This window comes from Mirounga leonina, unplaced genomic scaffold (assembly GCF_011800145.1).
Source record: "Mirounga leonina isolate KUSES-001 unplaced genomic scaffold, KU_Mleo_1.0 Mir_224, whole genome shotgun sequence".
NCBI lineage: Eukaryota > Metazoa > Chordata > Mammalia > Carnivora > Phocidae > Mirounga > Mirounga leonina.
The window spans coordinates 1960368-1981344 of NW_023270615.1; the positions used below are offsets into that span (position 1 = coordinate 1960368).

A 20977-nucleotide genomic window follows, 5' to 3' on the forward strand; every position below is an offset into this window, starting at 1 on the left:
TGTTCTATTTGAGCATTTTCCCCTACGCCTATACCACTGAAAAAATAAAGAAATACCAGTACGTGAACTGCAATTTTAATTTGTAAATAATTTCATGTCTATCCACCTGAATAGAAAAGACTCAAATGCAAACAAAAAAATGTAAACAAGGGTTATCTTTGGGTGGTAGGATTATGGGTCATGTTCATTTTCTTCTGTGTGTTTTCCTATATTTTCTGAGTCCCTCCCCTCCCCCCAGGACAATTAACATGGATACAAATTTAAGAAAATAATGAGGAAGGAAAAGGCAATGAAAAATGTCTACAGGTCTAGGCACCTGGGTGGCCCAGTTGGTTAAGCGACTGCCTTCGGCTCAGGTCATGGTCCTGGAGTCCCAGGATAGAGTCCCACATCGGGCTCCTGGCTCAGCAGGGAGCCTGCTTCTCCCTCTGACCCTCCCCCCTCTCATGTGCTCTCTCTCTCTCAAATAAATAAAATCTTTAAAAAAAAAAACCCAAAAAACAAAAAATGTCTACAGGTCTAATGGGACAGTGAGTGGGGGCAGGGGTCAGCTAGGCTCCCGTGAGCACTGAGCCTGGTACTACCTGCCGGCCCTTTGTGGGGCAGGACTGGCCTTCCCAGCTAGAGTAAGTAATTGTGGCTGCATTATCCACCTACTGGCTGAGGCCGGCACAGATGTAATTAGTTTTATTGCTATAACTCAGTTGTTCGCAATCTTGCCTGCATATTGGAATACCTGGGGGCATTAAAAAAATACTAAAAATATATCAAGCCCCACCCGAGACCAATCAAATCCAAATATCTGGGGTGAGAATCTGACATCCAGGACTTAAAGTCTTCCCAGATGATTCTAATGTGCAGCCCAGGGTGGGAACCATGCTTTAACCTGGGGCTCTGATCTGGTTGAAAATGCAAGTGTGCTGTGATTTATTATCAGTAGGTTATGGTGTTTCCTGAGAATAGGTAAAATATAAAATGAACCACTGGGGGTGCCTGAGTGGCTCAGTCGGTTGAGCGGCTGCCTTTGGCTGAGGTCATGAATCCCAGGGTCCTGGGATCGAACCCCACATCGGGCTCCCGGCTAAACGGGGAGCCTGCCCCTCCCCCTGCTTGTGTGCACGCTGTGTGTGTCAAATAAATAAATAAAATCTTAAAAAACAAAAACCAATAAAACGAACCACCGATCTTTTCCATAACGTTGAGGACCAATTCTGAGACCAGGAAAGCTGAACCCAAATATAACTTCCCCCAGGACTCATTCAGTATAAAGGAAGAGGGTCTAGAGAAAAGACATTGAGAGTGTGAAATCCCAAATTCTAGTTCTGCTTTTGCCTCTTCCTACCTGGATCAATGCACAGACCCTCTAGGTATGACCCTGCTGTAAAAGGTGGCAACTGGATTAGCTCAGACGCTGTGAAAATAGCGCGAGGGAAGAGGAAAGTGGAAGCGTGGGCATTCCGTGTCACCCCTCCCCCAATCAGGACCCCTGCGCCTTTGCCCTTTTATAGATTAGTTTTCTCCTATGCTTTAGTTTTAAGGAATGATTCGTGCATTTAAAAGAAATTCCCTGGGGGCACCTGGGTGGCTCAGCTGGTTAAGCGACTGCCTTCGGCTCAGGTCATGATCCTGGAGCCCCGCATTGGGCTCCCTGCTCAGCAGGGCGTCTGCTAATCCCTTTGACCCTCACCCCTCTCATTCTCTCTCTCTGTCATTCTCTCTCTCTCAAAAGTAAATAAAATTAAAAAAAAAAAAAGAAAAGAAATTCCCTGGATCACATGGCTTGTTGTCTTTATTCTGTGGTCTTTGCTACTTAATGTAAGCCAGAGAGTAAACCTAAAATATGTAATATTTTCTGCATTTTTCTCATTATTTGCAGGTTTGATTATCCTGTGTGTTTGAAGAGGCTATGGAAGTTTCTATTGCTTTCGTCTGGACAGTCAATGGCTTTCTTTTTTTTTTTTTTTTAAGATTTTTATTTTATTTTTTTGACAGAGACATAGCAAGAGCAGGAACACAAGCAGGGGGAGTGGGAGAGGGAGAAGCAGGCCTCCTGCCAGAGCAGGGAGCCCGATGTGGGACTCGATCCCAGGACCCTGGGATCATGACCCGAGCTGAAGGCAGACGCCCAACGACTGAGCCACCCAGGCGCCCAGTCAATGGCTTTCAACCCAGTTCTTTGGTTCCAGTTCCACAGGCAGAAGTCATGTATATTTTTAAGATGTAAAGAATATATAATCCGGGGCGCCTGGGTGGCTCAGTTGGTTAAGTGGCCAACTCTTGATTTTGGCTCAGGTCATGATCTCAGGGTCCTGGGATAGAGCTGCATGTTGGGTTCTGCACTCAGCGGGGAGTCTGCTTGGAGATTCTCTTTCCCTCTGCCCCTCCACCCACCCCCCTCAAATAAATAAGTAAATCTTAAAAAAAAAAAAAAAGAATAGATAATCCTCTGCAGCTCATTTTTTCCCCTAGAGTGACAAATTCTCCATGTGTTTTCCAGCGTTGGTACAGCCTCCCCATCAGGGCCAGGAAGGGCTGAGACAAGTGCCGAATTTGCTTTGGGTGCAAAATTTAAGAGAGCATCAAAAATCTCGGTAAACAAGAGAAATGATATTTTAAGACAGTATTTTTAAAAATTAATGCAAAAATCCACGATGAACAAATTATCAGAATTTTCAATAAAGGGAGGATCATTAACAGGTCTGTGCTGAGCCATATTAAAGCCTAGGGCAAAAAAAAAAAATAGTGCTCACTCATCTTACCCTATTCCAGGCGTCATTCCATACTGTACAAAGTACTCACCCCAGGGGCACCTGGGTGGCTCAGTCCATTAAGCGTCTGCTTTCTGCTCAGGTCATGATCCCAGGGTCCTAGAGTCAGCCCCGAATGGGCTCTCGGCTCAGCGGAGAGTCCGCTTCTCCCTCTGCCTCCTCCCCGCCCCACCCCCCCGCCCCCAGCTTGTGCTCTTTCTCTCACTCTCTCTCAAATAAATAAAATCTTAAAAAAAACCACAAAAAACAAAACAAAACAAACCCCCACAATGTACTCAGCCCAAATCTGGGGTTAAGAATTTGTATAAGGATGGAAGGGTGGAAGTACATTGACAAATTGGGAAGGGGCCCTTGGAAATTTTTGTGGCTCAAACAGATCTTGGTAGGTTCAAGAGTTAGGAAAGGAAAGAAAAAAAATAAAACAAGAGAGATACCTTCATTTCTAATTTTGCGGTTAGGGAGAAATATTTTATGTTCCTACTCAAAATTGAAAAGCTATGAGCTTTCTTATATCTTGATAAAACTCAGAATGGCAGCTAAAAATTGACAAGGATAGTAACTAATATTAAATAATAATAGTAATTAATATTAAGTCCATTTCTGCCATTGAGAAGTCAGCACAACAGACACATTAATTACGTATGTATTTTTCATCCACATGCATTGTATTTCATTAATTTATCACACATTGAGCAATTAACTTGGTATATTGTGTCATGGTCTCCAGTATATAACACACACTACTTGAAATGAATTTGTGTCAGGAATATCAACTTTCCTGCAAGGTTGACTTGGGTGGAATTAATACATGTTTCTATCTGGGTTTTGAACAAAAATGCTGCATCTCCAGTTTTCTTGATATCCTAGTGATGGCTAATATTTCTTGGTGAACTCACTTGAGGCAAAATTTTGATGCATGGGGCCAAGGAACATTTTACAGAGGGAGCCAAGCTTTGGTGGGTACCATCTGGCTAAGAAAAACATAAAGACAAGAAAAGAGGCAGGCTGCCATGTGGGCAATATGTGGCCTCTTTGATTGGAGGATTTCTTTTTTATTCACGGAACGAAGGTTTATTGAGCATCTAGTATATCCTTGGCACAACACTAGGTGCTGGATTCAGAATGGACAAGTGAGACAAAATCTCTGCCCTTATGGAACTTCATATGAACAGTCGTCAAAGGAGACAAGTGTAAGAGAATGCATGATTATTTGATTTAGAAACATAGAAACAAAGAGTGGGAAAGAAACCAGTTGCCTAGACCAACTATCTAATTCGGTTCAAGATCCAATATTCTCCTCCTAACTGCCTTAGAGTGCCCACCTGGCATGCCCATGAGGACATGCTACTAAACGGGAAGTAGAAACTAGTCCAAGTTATACAGAAATGGGGAGTAAATCAGGTGATGGGAATGGTCATCATCTGGGAATAGAGGCCTGGGATTGTCGGATCTTGACCAGGAACTGAAATCTAGATATCTGTGTGAATCTCTTGATGTTTAAGTTCTGGAAGCTAATTCAAATTTTTCAATAGCACCATTATGTCAAAAGGGACACTTCTTTAGACCAAAGACCACCAGTTTGCACTCTTAGTCTTAGGTGGGAAGCCAGCAAAGGTAGAGGGTCTTGGGAGACAGGTGGCCCCAGCTTGTAGAAACTCCAAAGCAGGAAGGAAACACCCATATCAGCTAAGTCATCCTTGACCCTTGGGGTGCCAGAAACATTTGGATCATGACTTGGGGTCTCACTATATGCTCTCATTCATTCATTCATTCATTCATTCACCGAACATTAGTAAATGGCTTCTCTGGTGTACTCAGCTTAAAAATAGCTCCCACCATCTGGTCAGCCTTTTAGGGCCTTCCAGTCTCGTGGGACTCGGTGGCCTTTACACGGTGAGGTACAGTGCTTCCCCTGATAATGCTAACCTTAGGTAATCACAAAATCGGTATGTTTGAATAGTGAGAGGATCACTTGGATGCATCTGTAAGGGTGGTAATGGCAAGATGTCCCTGAGGTTCTCGACTTCATCTAGAATATCCTTGTGGTGGCTCTGAAGGGTGGGTATTTTCTCTTTCAGAAGAAGGTATTCTGTTTCATGCCTGGTTTTCCATCTTCCACATGTTGGCCCTGAAACCCTCTTTCTTGCAACAAAGAATCGTAATCTTTCTGCTGTTATGAAAATTGCCCTCTAGGGGGCGCCATTTGCAGCTCTCTGAGTCAGCCTGGGCCTGCTTTGCCGGCCTTCCCATTAACTAGCAAGGCTACTTTATTCCGTGGCTAGACAGCTGTGCCAGCAAGCTCTGCACAGAACAGCTTTTTCCCAGTTCTTGTAGGATCTGCAGTGCTTCATGCTGACTCCTAATTGGTCTTCCAGGTGACCGTCGCGTGTCTACCCATACTCCTGAACTCCTGTAGCAGTCCATTCTCTATGCTGTAGGTTAGCCGTGAGTGCTTCTCATGTTGCATTCTTGTTTATTCTTTTATGCATGTGGACGGTCTGCCCAGATTATTAAGGCTCGAAGGGCTTCGTATGCCTCAGGCATCTGGCATAATGCAATGCCTGGGACAGGGAGTCTGTTTGTTGTCGAGGTAGGTTCTGGTATTCTTTTGTTTATTCATCACTTACTGGGTATCTGTTCCAGGCTGGGCACTCTTTTGGGTGCCCTGAAAACAGTTATGAAAGACAAGATCCCTGCTCGCAAATAGCTCTAATATTGGGGGAGAGAGAGAGAGAGCGAGAGCAAGAGAGAATAGACCATTACAGGGGTGCTAAGTGATTCTGGGAACAGGAGCAGTGCAGGCTTTTCCCTCCCCAGGAGCTCCTTTTACAAGAGTTCAGCTTTTCACTCTCTTATTCTAGGATCACCCCTGGAGACTGAACCATGCCTTCGACTGCTTTCCTTTTCCAGTCCCCACAGGAGAGGGTGGCAGGAACATGGGGGCAGGTGTCCAGCTCGGGATAGCATAGAAAAGGTGACAGTCGTCACATCTCCCTCTGGCATTCCATGCCCCTAGGGTTGTGTGGTTTGCTTTTCAGCCATCTAGTAACTGCCCTTGAATTCTCAAAATGGTTTATCATCTCACTGTCTGTCTGGGGGTGATTTGGAAATGCTGATTTACTTTACGTGACATAGATATGTGTTTATGGAAAACCTGTTCATTCTGTAAGATGCATCCCTTTCTTGTGACGTGTCCTCTAGTTCTAACAGAATGAATTATTCCTGCCTTTTTATGCCTTTATTACTGTTAGGTCTATCCCAATTTTAATACAAATTGGTTTCATTTTGTCTTTTATTATGGCTGTTCAGAGCCTCATGCCTTAAGACTGTAAGCCTATTGAGGGCAAGGATCATACTGTGTTCACCTTGGATCTCTCACTTCCTGCACTTTCTCCTTATTTACACATAGTAGGCAGTGAATACATGTTAATTTAATGAGCTGGGACTCTGTAATATGATCCAAGTTTAGTTATGTATTTTAGAGTATCTACTTCCGATATACGGTTAATAACGTCAGGAGCTTCCACATGGATTTTGTTTGCTTGACTTAGGTTGTATGAATATTTGCTTGGCAAATGCTTTCCAGATATATATGCAAAGGTTTCTGGATAGATCTGGGCTCCGACTTTGAATTTTCATTTCCTGTTTCCTTGTCATCTTATATGGCTTCATCACTATATTGCCTTACTTCCTGATTTCTTTCCAATATTTGAAGAAACATCCTCCTATTGATTTGTTCTGTCCATTCAAATATCTACTAAGTACCAAGGCATACTCCTGACTCGGGTAACAAAGCAGATTTTGATTGAACCCCATAATGTGTTCAAATAGTGTAATTCCTTTCATCAAAAGTTATGTCAATTCAGTCAAAATGGATTACCTGATAGCTTGATAGTACAGTTTGAGAGGCATTTTCAAAAAATCTCACGTCCTTGGCTAGGAAACCAGAGACTTGAAGCTTCCTGTCATTTGATTTTTTTTTTTTTGGTGTTTAGTATCTCTCTGAAACTCATACATATACATATATTAGAGGATGCAAACTTATGATTAAATGTTTCCCCTGAAGCCATTTAAAATTTCTGCATATTGAATTTCAATCTTTAATTTCATTAGTCACTTAACTTTAGATTTTAATGTCACAGAAAGTATAGTGGCTTTTTATAGGGGTTCGTATAAAGGTGGTGAGGTTTGTTTTCTCTGCTTTCCTGGCCTATGTGAAATTTAATCGCTTTTTAGGCCGGATATTCTTTTTAAAAAGGGAGCCTAAAGTGCAGATCTAATGTCTCCATGACTTGTTTGATCTAGGTCCTGGTGTGTGTGTGTCATGAAAGAAGGTAGTCATCCAAGGCGCCCATGTACATTCTCGACCTGTAGCGATAGTAGTCAAGTAGCCATGAACTTACTTTACAGCCTGGGCGAGCAGGTTGCTCCACAAACAGCTCAGAAAACATAAAATGTGGAAAAGGGATTCCTTTCACAAAATACAATTTACTCTTGAGACCACAGTTTCCATTAAAGCAGGAAGCAATCTGAGTTTCACCTCTTGCAGTTACTAGACCAACTAAAACCTGACTGAGCCAGGAGGGTTTTTTTGTTGTTGTTTTTTTGTTTTTGGCCACTTATCAGTCGAGTAGGACAACAAAATAAGCACACATTTTAAAGTACAGTGCCTCAACTGAAAGTGGGCTCTAGAAGGGGATTTTGCCGGGGGCAATCTCGTTTTCCCCATTTCCCCCTATTTTATTCTATCCCTTTCTTCCACATTATTTTGCATTTTCCCGTAAATCGACCATAATTCCATCTCGGCCAGGAGGGTAAATTTGATTCCTTGGCCGTTAAACATCGTGTGCTTTTTCTAAGACACGAGAGGAGCTTGTAACAAAACAGGACAGAAACCACCTCAATGGCATGAAGAATTGGAAGCCATCAGGAGGCTCTTGGAAACCCCGACAGCTTCATTTTGCAGCTCAGGATTTAGATCTCTGTCTCCCGTAACTTTGTGCACAGGTTCGCCTATTAACCCGCACCCCTCCCTCCGGGAACCAGTGACAGCTCCTCTCCTTCCTCAGTCTCACTCCACGACCGAGTGTATCCCACGTTCCAGAGCTGAACTGGGGTCAGAGGTGACGCGAGATACTTTTCCGACCGAATGGCGCTGTCGAAATCGGGACGGGAAAGAACACGGAAGTGGCCGAGAGGCGGCCCCGGGGCGGGGGGCGCGAGCGCGGCGGCCGCCGGCCGGGGGCCGCGCCGAGGGTTCGCGGAGCCGGCCCGGGCTGGGCACCGGCGGGCTGCATCCCGCGACGCCGCCGAGGGCCGAGGCCGCCATATTTCTGCCCCACCACGCCCGGGCGGCCGGCGGGCAGCGGCCGGGTGGCGGCGGCCCCGGCCCGCCCCTCGCCGGGGGGCGGCCGTAACCGCTGCGCCCGCGAGCCCACACCGGGGCGCGGACGCGGGAGGCGCCCGCAGAGCCCGAGGGGCCGGCGCAGGCGGGGAGCGGCAGGCGAGAGCCGCACTGGGAGGCGCGCCGGGGCGGCTGCGAGCCCAGGAAAGCCTGCCAGGAGGGGCCGGGCGGCACCGCCTCCCCGCTCCCCTCCCTCCCTCCCTCCCTCCGCCTCCCCCCCTCCTCCCCACGCCGCCGCCGCCGCCGCCGCCGCCCTCCCGGATCCGTGCTCCAGTTCAGAGAAAGAAGAAAATGTGTGTGTGTGGCGAGGGGGAGGGCGAGCCCTGAGCAGCCGCTCCGCGCCTGGCAATCGGGGCCGGGGGTGGGCGTCTGGCGGAGGCGGGGCGGGGGCGGAGGCGGAGGCGGAGGCGGCGGAGCGCGCGGCGGGCGGGCCGGCGAGCGGGGTTTGCGCGCGAGCCGGGCGGTGGGCGCGGGCAGGGCCCAGGCGCCCAGGAGCCGTGTCAGGCGGCGGCGAGGAGCGGGCGCGCCGGGCGCGGGGAGCCGTCGGCGGCCGCTCGCTGCGGGGACGCCCCGGTGGATGTGCTCTCGCCGCCGGGCGCAGGGCTTAGGGGACCCTCGGCGGCGGCGGCGGCGGCGGCGGCGCGGGGGGCGAGGCGGGCCGCCCGTTCCCAGGGAAGGAGGCGCGGGCGTCTGAGCGAGGCCGGGCGCGGCGGCCTTCCCTCGCGCGCCCCCCGAGCCAGCGCCCGCGGCCGCCTCCCGCGCCCGCCTCGCTCGTCCCGGCGGCCCGAGCCGCCCGCTCCCGCCGCACCCCCGGCCCACCTGGTGGCCCTGGCCGCGGCCCCCGCGGCCGTTCCCCGAGCTCGTCCCGGACGCGCGCCCGGGCGCCGGGGGCTCGGCGGCCACCGCTGCCTCGGGGGAGCGAGGGCGGGAGGGCGTGTGTGCGCGCGTGTGAGCAGGGGGTGCCGGCGGGGCTGCAGCGGAGGCACTTTGGAAGAATGACTCTGGAGTCCATCATGGCGTGCTGCCTGAGCGAGGAGGCCAAGGAAGCCCGGCGGATCAACGACGAGATCGAGCGGCAGCTCCGCAGGGACAAGCGGGACGCCCGCCGGGAGCTCAAGCTGCTGCTGCTTGGTGAGTACCAGCCCCGGGCCGGCCGCTTCGGGCCCTCCCGCCGGGCCTCTGCGGCCCCCGCCCGTCGCCCCCGGGCCCCCGGGGCCGCTGCGCTTCGCGGCCCCCGCCCCTGGGCGCCCGCGGCTCGCCCCGACCCTCGGCGGGCGCGCCCCCGGCCACTACCTGCACCCGCGCGGGCGCGCGCGCGCGTAACACCCCTCCCGCGCGCGCATACAGGCGCGCGCACACACGCGCAGAGGGGTCGGGGCTGCCCTGGCCCGGGCCTCGGCGTGTGCCTTTTGGTATCCCCGAGGGCTGTGCCTTCGGGGAGCGCGTTTATCTGCTGTGCATCTGCTAAATGGCAAATCACCTCGGGGCAGAGGCGCGGGGGTGGGAAGAGGTGGGCAGCGGGCTTGAACTTTCAGTGGCTTGGCCATGGCGCCCCGTGCTGGAGAGGGGAGCTGTGTGTGTGTGTGTGTGTGTGTGTGACCCGAGGGTGACGAGCTGTGCCGGGGCACGTTGGGGGACGGCGTGCGGTGGGGTGGCCCGTGTGCATCCATTGTCAGTGCTTTCTGGGGTCAGAAGGGAATGGTGGTGGTAGGGTGGGCTGCCTCGCGACTGGATTCCCAAAGGAGTGATGATGAGGGAGCTGAGTGGTTGGCCCTCCAAAGAAAGGGGGGTTATGTATTCCGGGGGGGGGGGGGGGACGGGCAGGCAAGCTCAGATGTGTCACACAAGTGCTGTTCTCTAGCCACCAGACCACCGAAAGGAGGGACCCAGAAGAGTTTCTTGACCAGTGGATGGTGGCAGGCTTGTTTCTCGTCTGCACCATTCCTTCCAGATAAAGAGGAGGGATACGGGAGGGTTGTGCTGTGTGGTTGTTGACAGCGACGGGTTTCTTTTGTTTAATGAGGCAACCCAGATGTAGGCCTGAATTCACAATAGTTACTACTGAAAACCAGTGCAGCCGCTCAATTACTCTCACGGCAACAAATAGAAACCTTTTGTTTAAAACGGACAGCATTTTAATATCTTCGGGATCTGGACTGGAAGGAAAACGGGAAGTGTATAGCAAAAATTTCCCTTTAGCTCTAAAAAAAAAACCCCCCAAAACCCCCCAACATTCTGCCTTCACACTGACTTATCAAAAAAATGCCATTTCTCAAATAGGAATTCTATTGATAATTATCTTTGAGAGAATGTTCAGAATCAAGGATCAGGGTACACACAGGAGCCAGCGTGACATAACTCTGAGCTATGGTGGTAGGGAGAGCAAACAGCTTTGCAGTAACAGGCCTGAAAAATGTCTGCACTTGTGTTCAAGATATTTGCGTGAATAATAAATATGTTTCTCAGACATGTCTGGAAGAAAGAAATATTGTAATGTCAGTTTAGATTTAAGAAGCATGCAGTTTCTTTCTTGAGCATTTCATCTCCTGGTTCAAGGAACCAGTTGCCTTTGGGACTGAGTAACTGCTTATCTACCAGATCATGTATAAGAGAGAACAAAATATAATGATCACAAATAGTTACAAATGGTTAACTCACATGCCATGCTTTATGTCTTCATCTTGAAACCAGATTAGATAAATGTGCACATGTTTATAAGGAACAGAAGGCAGAGCGCTGGATAAAAGAGGTGGGCTTTAGGGAATGAAGCCAGGGGAGGGGAAAAATGCAATTGGAAAAGGAAGATTTTTAAAAAAATGTTTTATTCTCATTTTGGCCTACTTCTAACGGCTGAATAATGTGTAATTGAATATGTTGCAAATTCTCAAGATTGAGAAAAATAGAGAGGGGAAGAGAAATAGGCATAGAGTGTTTAAGTGCACGATAAAGGGGGAAAGCATGTGTTTTACACTTAAGATTAGGTTTTCTTTTGCCCTGTTTACAGTCTTTGTTTATGGTTAGCTAGCTGTGAATACAGCGTTTAAGATCTCTCAGGCCGTCCCTGTTGTCTGAAATGTGACAGCTTGAGGTTTCCAGCAGCTATGAGTTAGAACCCCGGGGGGTTTGTCTGTTTGAAGGCCTCTGTTTGAATGTCTAGGAGGAAGACTTTGAGGCAAATACACATATATGGACACCTAATTACATACTGTGTATTTCAGTAACATACGGTGCTTTAAAAACGCCCTTGGGGAGATGATTTTATGAGCAAAAAAATGAAACAGTTTTACTGCTAAAGTGGTAGTAATGGAGAACTTTTTCTCTCATTAGATATTTGAGTGGGGTTTAATACGCCTCACCCCAGCCCCCAAATATGGTCTATTAGAGGTGGTGGAAGAATATGGCATTAATTTAGCACCTACGTTCGTTAGTAACATTTAAAAATTGTACAGCTTTTTGTTAGCAACACAAACCCCTAGGCATCATGTACGATTTGTTACAGTTTAGTCTTCTAGGTATGTTGCTTTTGTAGCATAATGAGTTTGATACCTATATTACTTCTACAGTAAATGTTCTCTACTAAATGCAGGGTGTGTGTGTGTGTGTGTGCATGCGCGTGCGTGCGGGCGTGTGATTTCACAATTTTTTGCATCCAGGGGAAAAATGATGGTTGATTTGAACCAGGCAAGGTGTTGGGGAGGGCTTCTGTTTGAAGAACTGCTCTCCCATCAGCTGCTTGGATGAGTTCACTGAATCTTCCTGTCCCACCTGTCCAAAGGAGGTTATAGGATTTATCCTTTCACAGTGTCAAGATTTACCAATATTTTTAACTATCTTATTTAAATGGAGGGGTCACCCTTAGATTTAAATGACATTCAGTATAAAATTATTTTCAAAGTAAATTTTAGTTCAAGACATGACGCCATTTTAGTGGAAATGGATTTATTTGGCAAGGGACCTTTGCCTTTGTTCACCAATTATTTTATATATTAATAATATGAAGAAACGAGAAAGAGAAAATTGTGGTTACCTGCCTAGATGAAAGTATACCAGTGAAATTTGGGGTGTTTTGATACACATACAGCAATTACGTCAGTGTATTTCAAATTCCATAGTACTAATATTTTTTGATTTTTACTTTTTTTTAAATGAACCTAGAAACTTACCACTGTAGAAATACAATATTTAATAATGAATTCTTGTTTTCTTTAGCGTATTCATTCTCTGAATTTATTTACATAAGTGTTTTTCTTTGACACCTCAAAGAAAACTATATTCTACATATATATGTGAGAGAATACCTTATTTTAACTTGGTTTAAGTTTTTATATGCTTTGTGGGTGTACAGTACATTTACTTTAACTGATTAATATTTATGAATATTAACTAAATGTTTCTATTTGTAGTATGTAGGTCACAGTATTTAATATTAATGTGTCTTTAAGTCTATATACAACAAGTGGCTTTGAGTCCCTGCTTTTTTTTTTTTTTTTTTTTAAAGATTTTATTTATTTATTTGACAGAGACAGAGTGAGAGAGGGAACACAAGCAGGGGGAGGGGAGAGGGAGAAGCAGGCTTTCCGCAGAGCGGGGAGCCCGACGTGGGGCTCGATCCCAGGACCCTGGGATCATGACCTGAGCCGAAGGCAGACGCTTAACGACTGAGCCACCCAGGCGCCCCGAGTCCCTGCTTTCAGTCACAGATATTCATGCTGAAATGTTTTCAGTTCCTTGAAGATATAGATACATTTCCTGTTAACCTGTTCTTGTTTGACATGTTTTTAAAATCTTGACTCTTAGGATCTTAATCATCAAACAGGAAGATTTAGCAAACCTTTATAACTGATTGGATTCCACCTATTGAAAATAGGCTGTTTAGGCCAGTCTTAGATAGAAGAATGTATGTTCTTGGTGTTCTAACTGAATTACACACGTGATTGTGGATTTTCTTCCTATTCAAGACCAGCAGCTTAGGAGGGTAGGGGTTGTGTCTATTGCTCACTATTAAACCCCAACTTCTAGCCCAATAAATATCTAACTCCTAGCATGCTCTCAGTAAGTACTTGTTCAATGAGTACATTTATTTCTGACCCTCCCGATAGAAATTGGGACCATGAAATAATGAATAAATTATGGAGATACAGGGATATGTAATGATTTTTAATCTGTGGCAGATGAAAATCATGATCTTCAAAAAATTGTATGTAACTCTTTGAGCCAATTGAACAAGTGCATTCCAGAATCGGAAGTGTTAATGTAACATGTTACATCACATACTGCACCAGTCAGTGTATTACAGTTCTGTGCTGGGTGTATTTGGGAATGCTAACAGTCATGCTTAAAGTATGAAAGTTTACAAGGAAAAAAAAAAAAAAAGAAACCATTCCATATCTTGATTACTTTTTATTGTGTAGAAGCTAATTTAACCCTGTCAGCTTTTGGCCATACACTTTCTCCGTGATACGCTCAACAGAGTGCGTTCTAAGTTCTCCAGAGCAGAGGTGGCAACTGCAGAGATTTTTATGATTTATCTGTACAGTTAGATGAGAACCGCAGTGATTAAATACAGAGTTTTAAGAATTGCAGATGGACTCTTTTGAATTGAGAGGTATACAGTCGTCCTGAAAACTGAGCAGTTACAGAGCAGGAGGGGACTTGGAAGGCTGGGAATGCTCTGGCAGATTTAGACAGTAGGGAGAGTTCATTCATGCAGGTCTGGATGAACACGCCTGCCCCACGACCCCTCCATAGAGTTCACTGGAGAAGAATGGGGATTGAGGGTTTGAATGAACCTAGAAGTTCGTAGCCATATAGGATGGCCACTCAGAACCGCAGAATGCAGGGATCCCTGTAAGCAGCCCTAATAACAGCATCTCCCTGGAAATAACCAAAATACGGTGTTGATGAGGCTGCTTTAAAACCAATGAGTTCTATTTTTGCTATTCTTTTAGCTTCCAAGGGTTAAATATATTTTCTAAATGTCAGGATTTATTTGGATGCATTTCCTCTTTCTCTTTCTGCTTTTTGTTTGTTTGTTTTGTTTCTTTGAAACAAAGTACTTATAGTTTATATCTGGAGGGTGAAATGGGAGCATCCCTCATGAAAATCAGACTTGTAGCTTGGACTCTATAGCAAAGCCTTCAGAGTGAGATTTTTGCGTTGAGCCATGTAGATTCATTGTCTAGATCTGCCATGTAACTCATTCCTCTCTTTACATGTTATTTCTTCATACGGGAACTTTGGCATGCATTAAAATCATACTATACAGTGAAGTTATCCCCTGTGTATCGATACAAATATTTTTAGGTAAATTGAGGAAGGAGAACCAGAAGGGTAATTTAGTGGCCATTTTGTTTATTACAAGTACATTTGATAGACTCCTTCTCATTAAAAACAACAACAAAACAACAACCCCGCTCTCCTTTATAAGAGAAGGCTTATGTTCAGTTTTCAGAGGTGCCTATTTAATATAGTTATGATTTTTATTACAGATGAATTTTGAAGGACTTGAAATAGCTTTCACAGTTGTGAGGCTGCGTGCTATGCTAAACTTAGCAGAAAAAAGGAGCAGATTTTTCTTCATGATCCAGGCAGACTTACACTTGAGAAGAAATGAACTAGATTTTCCAAAGATGATTTTGATTCCAGCATTCATATTAATTTTTCTTTAAGGGGAGGTTATTCTGTTGATATTAATGGAAATGTTGATTGGGTGTTGTAGAGGAAAAATAGGGAGCTCAAATGGTACATCTTGGGAAAGAGAAGCCATTTTAAGAAGGTTAGGATTGCTTTCTTCTTAAGAAGGTGGAGGGAGGGAGTCTGTTTCCTCCAGACTCTGTTTTGGGTTGAGGGAAATACAAGTATTTGTAGCAACAAATTTAAAGTCTAGTTTCCTGGTTGAAACAGGGAGGGCGATGGCATTTTTCAAAAGGAAACTTTTATAGTGGCTTTTCAGCAATGTGAAGATCTCTGCAGAAATAATCCTAGGCAAGTGTGAAGTAGCAATAGAAGGTAAAATGTGTGATTGTTGGTAATTAAATCTGTGGCAATAACTGACTACAGTAAACACTGTATGTTTTATCTTGTTCTGCCGAATGGAGTAACATTAAAGACAGCTATTCTCAGACCCAAAGACGATTTTGTGTGAACAGCTGTTACTAATAAAATTATAGGAAGTTGTTCGACAATCACCTTTGATTTGTTATGTTACTGATATGTAAAAATCTGTCTGATTTCTCATCTAACATGTAGGAAAAGGGAGAAAAGGACCTAACCAGGCTGTTGGAAATGAGTTCATAAATCCTAGGTGGTCATGGATCTGGACTTTATAAACAAAAATAAATATCCGTATTTTGATGCTGAGAACCAAAATCTGCATTTGCTTAATAACTCTGGGGTTGACCATTATACCTAGCTATCATTTCTGAGATCAGTGCAGAATATTTTGTTAAAAGTCTTCATGGTTGAATTTTAAGAACAAAATGAGTATTATTTAAAAATGAAGTTATGAACATATTTCAAATTCATTTATTCCACAAACACTTGCCAGGTATGGGAAAATAAACATTTCCTCCAATTTTTTTTTTTTTTAAACAGGCATATCTTATGAAAGAACAGTTGCATACAGAATGCTGGTCAAATGAACAAACAGTAAGCACCTAATGTATGCAAATGAATGTGCTGGGCGAGACACTCCTAATTTCTTATTTGTCAATAGGAAAGACTACAAGCACTTTTTCACAGTTTTTGTTGTTTCTCTGTTGATGGCCCTCGGACGGACATGTCCTTCTGAGTTTTATCCTTCTTGGCATTGGATTTTTTATTGGCTCTTAATACAAAGCAAAAAAACAAAATAATCTGAAGGCCATTGTAGAAGCTTTCTGGGGATTACACAACTGGGGAAAGCAGATGATCTTGAGAATTATTTCCTTGGAGCATATCATTTTTTTTGCCTTTAACTGGGAGAAATGATTACTGACCACTTGCCCTGAGCTCCAACTGGATTGGAAGCTGCATGAAGGCAAAGATGGGGGCTCTTGTTGATTTGTGTCTCGAAGTAACACAAAACCTCGCTCAATTTACCGTGATTCTGTTTTTGTCCGGAACCCGGGGGCTCGTGGGTGTGCGAGGGTGTGGGCAGGGTGGGCAGCTGGATTGCCCCGAAGAAAGAGCAGTTGCAAGACGTGAAGGTTAAACTTTTTGCTTTCATCTAAGGGGCATCATCCGCGTGTTCTCCATTTGCCGCTCCTCTTTGCTGTTTCGGGGGCCGCCTGGGGCACCATAAAAGGAGTTCTGTTTTACCTCGGCAATCGTCTTTGTCCCCTTGCCTGCTTCTCATTCATTGTCTAGCGAGAATGATTCAGTTGAACATTCTCATACTGTTTCGGGTTGAAAAGCCAGTGGCAGCTTATGCAGCAGTTTGAATGGAAAACTGTTACACACACAAGTCCTCTGAAATTTAAAAATTCCGTGCACCTTTATTACAGGATGAATTTTGGACGGTGAGCGCTCTGACTGCTCTGGAAACAAAGTCGTTGTTCCAAGGAAGTGTGTAATGGATTGTGGGGCAGTTGGGAAGGCGAATGTTCTTAAGGCCATTATATTCCTGAAACCTCACAGAGGGAATAATAATTGATCCACAAATTAAAGAAAAAGAGAGAGAGTGAGACTTCTTGGCTCTGTTGCAGGAAGTGAAGAGTGCTCTTTAGAAACCTATTCCTGCATATTTCTCAGAGATAGCCTTGAGTCCCCCCCCCCCCCCCGTTAGAGAACTGAAATGATGAATTCGTTGCCTCTTCCCGCAATCTGACGTTTTTGTTGTCGTTGTTGTTCTTTTGTTCACCATCACTTGTGAAAAAATCAGAAGAGTTTTTCTTTTGCTGCTTTTTTATATTTTTAAAACTTAAAAACAAGTCTTCATTGTTCCTGTTTCTTTCCTGTGTTTTCTTTTGCCGTAGGAGCAAGCACGGTGATTGGTGGCACCCTCCCTGTATTTCCTGGTGGCTGCAGCCGATGAGTTGCTTCTAAAGACAAGTGCTCCGGTGTCTTACTGCCCCCCCACTGTTCGAGCTGTTGGCCAGAGGTCTCCCAAATAGCCCTTGCATGCAGATGCCACCCGCCCATCCACTCTTGCATTACAGCGCGCCCCGTGCCAGGACTCACTGGCATGCGCATTTCCTTCCGATTTAGGGAACTTCCAACTTGGTGCTTCTTTCAGACGTGGCTGTGAGCTGCTGAGGGGGAAGTTGGGTGCTTTCATACATTAAAAGGACACTTGTGAATGTGCTTTTAGGAGATGATTAACTTTCTTTAGCAACAGTTTAGTCTGGCAAAACAGAATCCGTTGTTAATTGAACAACATGCACAATTCTCCTTCCTTTCCCAGAGGGCAGGGACTTGAGATTGGTTCACGATTACCACCAGAGAGTGAGTGAGCCAGGGCTGGGCCAGCTATCATGTGCCCCTGGCTTTCAAAATACGATGCAGTGCCTTTGCTAGAAAGGAGGAAGGTGCTGGAGGCCTGTGTTGAGTAATAGAGAATCTTTCTCATTTCATGACTTGAACATTCTCATCTCAGCCGCTGGAGAGCCTTAAAACCTCTCCTACTTATATGTCTGTACAGACCGGGAGGCTAGCCTCAGCCGAGGCCTTTGCTTTTGTTACACTCAAGGCAGCTTGAGTAGATTTTTGGGTTTTTTTGGCTTTTTTTTCCCTTTGTTTTTTTTGTTTTGTTTTTTGTTTTTGTTTTTTTAAGGCAAAGATGCAATGTTACTTTCTGACCATGTGAATTGATTATTTTAGGACCTACACTTTTCAGAGCTGCATCGTTACATGTTCTTTCTGCAGATGGCAAATGCAGTTTTCCTCCTGTCCTAAAGAGCTGACCCATTTCCTGTGACTTGTTCTAATAATACAGGATGACTTTATTTCTTGTTCCCAGTTTGCCCTTAAAAGAATGCCAGGCTCCTTGTTAAGTGTTTAACTCTTGTCTTTCTAATGCTCATGATAGAGTTTTGGAAACGGGTAAATCAGGCAAAAGCAGTGGCTTGCTGGCCTTGTGGGAGTTTATTCGGCCAAATGCATACCCCGTGGCTCTGCATCTTGGCTTAGTTATGTGGATTTTTTTCTAAAACCTGTAACGGAAGGGAAGTCAGGGACTCCTGCCCTATCTCTTTGAACTAACCTGAAGGTGTTTCTTTTCGTTTGTTCCGTCACTGTTTCTTTAGAAGCCTGTAGAATGAAGAGATGGGACGAAATCTAAGGGCTGCTTTGAAACTTTCTCTGCTTTCCCTCCGCAGCCCTGGCACCTTGGCCACTTTCTAAAGCCCGAACTCCTCCCTGGACGAGGGGCCTGAGCCCCAACCCTGCAGTAGGGACAGGCTGTCCCGGAGGCGTCGGCAGGTCTGGTGGACTCCTGGCTGCCCTCCCTAGCCTCTCCTTCCCCTCCGAAAAGTCTCCCAGCGCCCTGCAGGCGGCTCCAGCAGCTCTGGGGAAGAGTGAAGAGGCATTAGCGAGTCGGTCCAGAGCGGCTCCTCCGGCCGCCTGGCCTGCTGCTGATAGTCTCACTGCCTTCCCAGGGAATGGTATCAGAAGCCTCTGTCGTATCAGCGTGGGTCTCTTGCTTCCTGCAGGAAGGGCCGTATCCTGGCAGGCGCGGGGCTGGAGCCTGAGGGGCAGGCGCAAGTGGCGGGTGCTTTTTTAGGTACCCTTAGGCCACTAGCTTCCCCTTACTACTACCTTTTTTTTTTTTTTTAATTTTCCCCCTTCATTGGCCTTTAAGCAATGCTTTGCACTTGCTTACAGAGAATCTCTGCTGCCCAAGCCCATTTCTGCAGTTTTCAGTGAGAGCAGGTTGGCCATCTGAGCCTGGGCACCGAGAGTCCTCATACACCTCGGTGGAGCACATTTGGGGGACCGCTCTGTATTTGGAGCCGGTAGGTCCCTTTTCTAGGGCCTTCCAGGGAAGATTTAGAATTAACCCAGGGATGGGCTTCCCCCCTCCCCCCCCCCGGCCATGGGGTTTTCGTTGGAACCAGAAAAACAGATAGTGGGCTGTTTTTCTGAACTGCCCTCAATTGCCATGGCCATGTCAGGGAAACTTCAAGAAGGTGACTTCCTGTGTCTCTTGTCTGCATTCTGGAGAAAGGGCTCCATGACAAAAAAAAAGAAGGAACAGCTAGACTCTCAGCCTGGGTCTTCAGAAGCGCCTAGTTCCCTTGGAGGTGCCGGGCAGGTGTTTGGCATTTACTGACCCCTGCTTTCCTCCCGGCCATGGCCTTTTCCTCACGATCTTCTCAGCTGGATTGCAGATTTGGGGTTGGACAGGTGCAGGGGAAAAGGAGAAGAGTCACAGGCGAAGGAGAGTAATGGGGGACCTAGCGGGCTTGGCTGGGCAGAGGGTGTTGTTGCCAGACTCTGGAGAACAAAGGAGGGGTGCTCTGCTCCTTGGCTTGGTGTCTTTGCTCAGCAAGAGGGGGCCAGTGCGGCTTCTCTGGCCAGCCCCACTGCCCTGCCGCATTTCCTCCTCGTTGTCACGTCCCTTGTGCCTTCCCCTCCTAGATCCCGGGGGTGCGAGATGAGCAAGCATAGGAGTCTGGGTTGTACGGTGGGAGTTTTGGTTGTGTGCATTCTCTCCTGACCTTTCACTCCCAGAGGTGCTTACATAGACCAAGCACAGAACTCATATGTCAAGCAGTGTCCTGAGAAAAACCATTCACACATTATAAAGGAAACTTACAATGTGGCTCCTCTCTCTCTCTCTCCCTCTCTCTGTTTTGTATCTGGCAGCTGTTTAAGGTGATGGAAGTGCATCTATTACTATATTGAGAACTCTGCTAATCCGGCGATGGGTTATTAGAATGTCTCCTGAGAGATCCTTGTCCAGGAAATCTGCTTCACCTGGCTGCCTTCTCCTGTAACAGAGCACCTGCCAGTTGCTCGGGGCAATAAGTAGATAAGTAGTAGCCTGAGATACTCTTGCCAAGTGGATTCACACTCAGGTGGAGGCACGTAATATAGAAGTAATCTTGTAATTTTAGCTGAGAAAGGCACCTGTCAGTTGGTGCTCTTCACATTCTCTTCGGAGCTGTTCACATTCTGGGCTATCACATCCAAGCCCGGGGAGTAGATTATTCAGTAGGCCCTAGAGCCTGTTTCCATTTATGGCCAACATTCAGAATGGGCTGCTTTCGTCCAAGATAGAAATCGACTTATGAGGATTTCTTGACTCGAAAGGTAGGCAAATATATTTTGAATAATTTGAATAATTTGAAAGCAGAGCTAGGGAGTGCTGAAACAAAAGATACTTGAAGTCAACCTCTATTTTTATTACCAATCAATGCCTCATGGGTCAAGAACGAATAAATTGGCATAGTACTGGCTCCTCTTGGAGCCAAGGTTAGAGGGGATACAGAGTCTAGAGATGGAAGAGCCATGATGTGTTTGAGGACTAATAAATGGTATGAACATCCTTGTTTCTCCTATTATGCATTGGGTCACCATCTGAGATGTTATACAGAGCACATTAGAAATGACTAAAAAATTCTAGGCGCATACGCATCTCTTGTAATGGTGAGTCCCCAAAGTTTCCCATGTTCTGTGAGAGAAGATACCTGTATGTTGCTTGATTAGTTTCTGATAAACGATTTGTATTCTCCTGTCCATACAATTCTTGGCAAAAGGTTGCATTTTAATGGAGAACATCATAGGACTTCATTAATAGTATTTCGTAGGAAATCTTGACTCCAAATATATTTTCATCAAAATCCCCCGTTGTGTCCTTTTAGAAACACATATACTGTAAGGCTTT

At 46.0% G+C, this 20977-nt stretch overlaps 1 protein-coding gene across 1 annotated transcript in view; it reads left to right on the forward strand.

The window, feature by feature from the left end:
* Positions 1-9002: 9002 nt before the first annotated feature.
* GNAQ (G protein subunit alpha q) overlaps positions 9003-20977 on the forward strand; it is a 311400-nt gene continuing 299425 nt past the window's right edge. Inside the window, exon 1 of the mRNA XM_035029009.1 lies at positions 9003-9303. Coding sequence (XP_034884900.1) covers positions 9168-9303 — 136 coding nt within the window. The 5' untranslated portion in view covers positions 9003-9167. The remainder of the gene's footprint in view (positions 9304-20977) is intronic.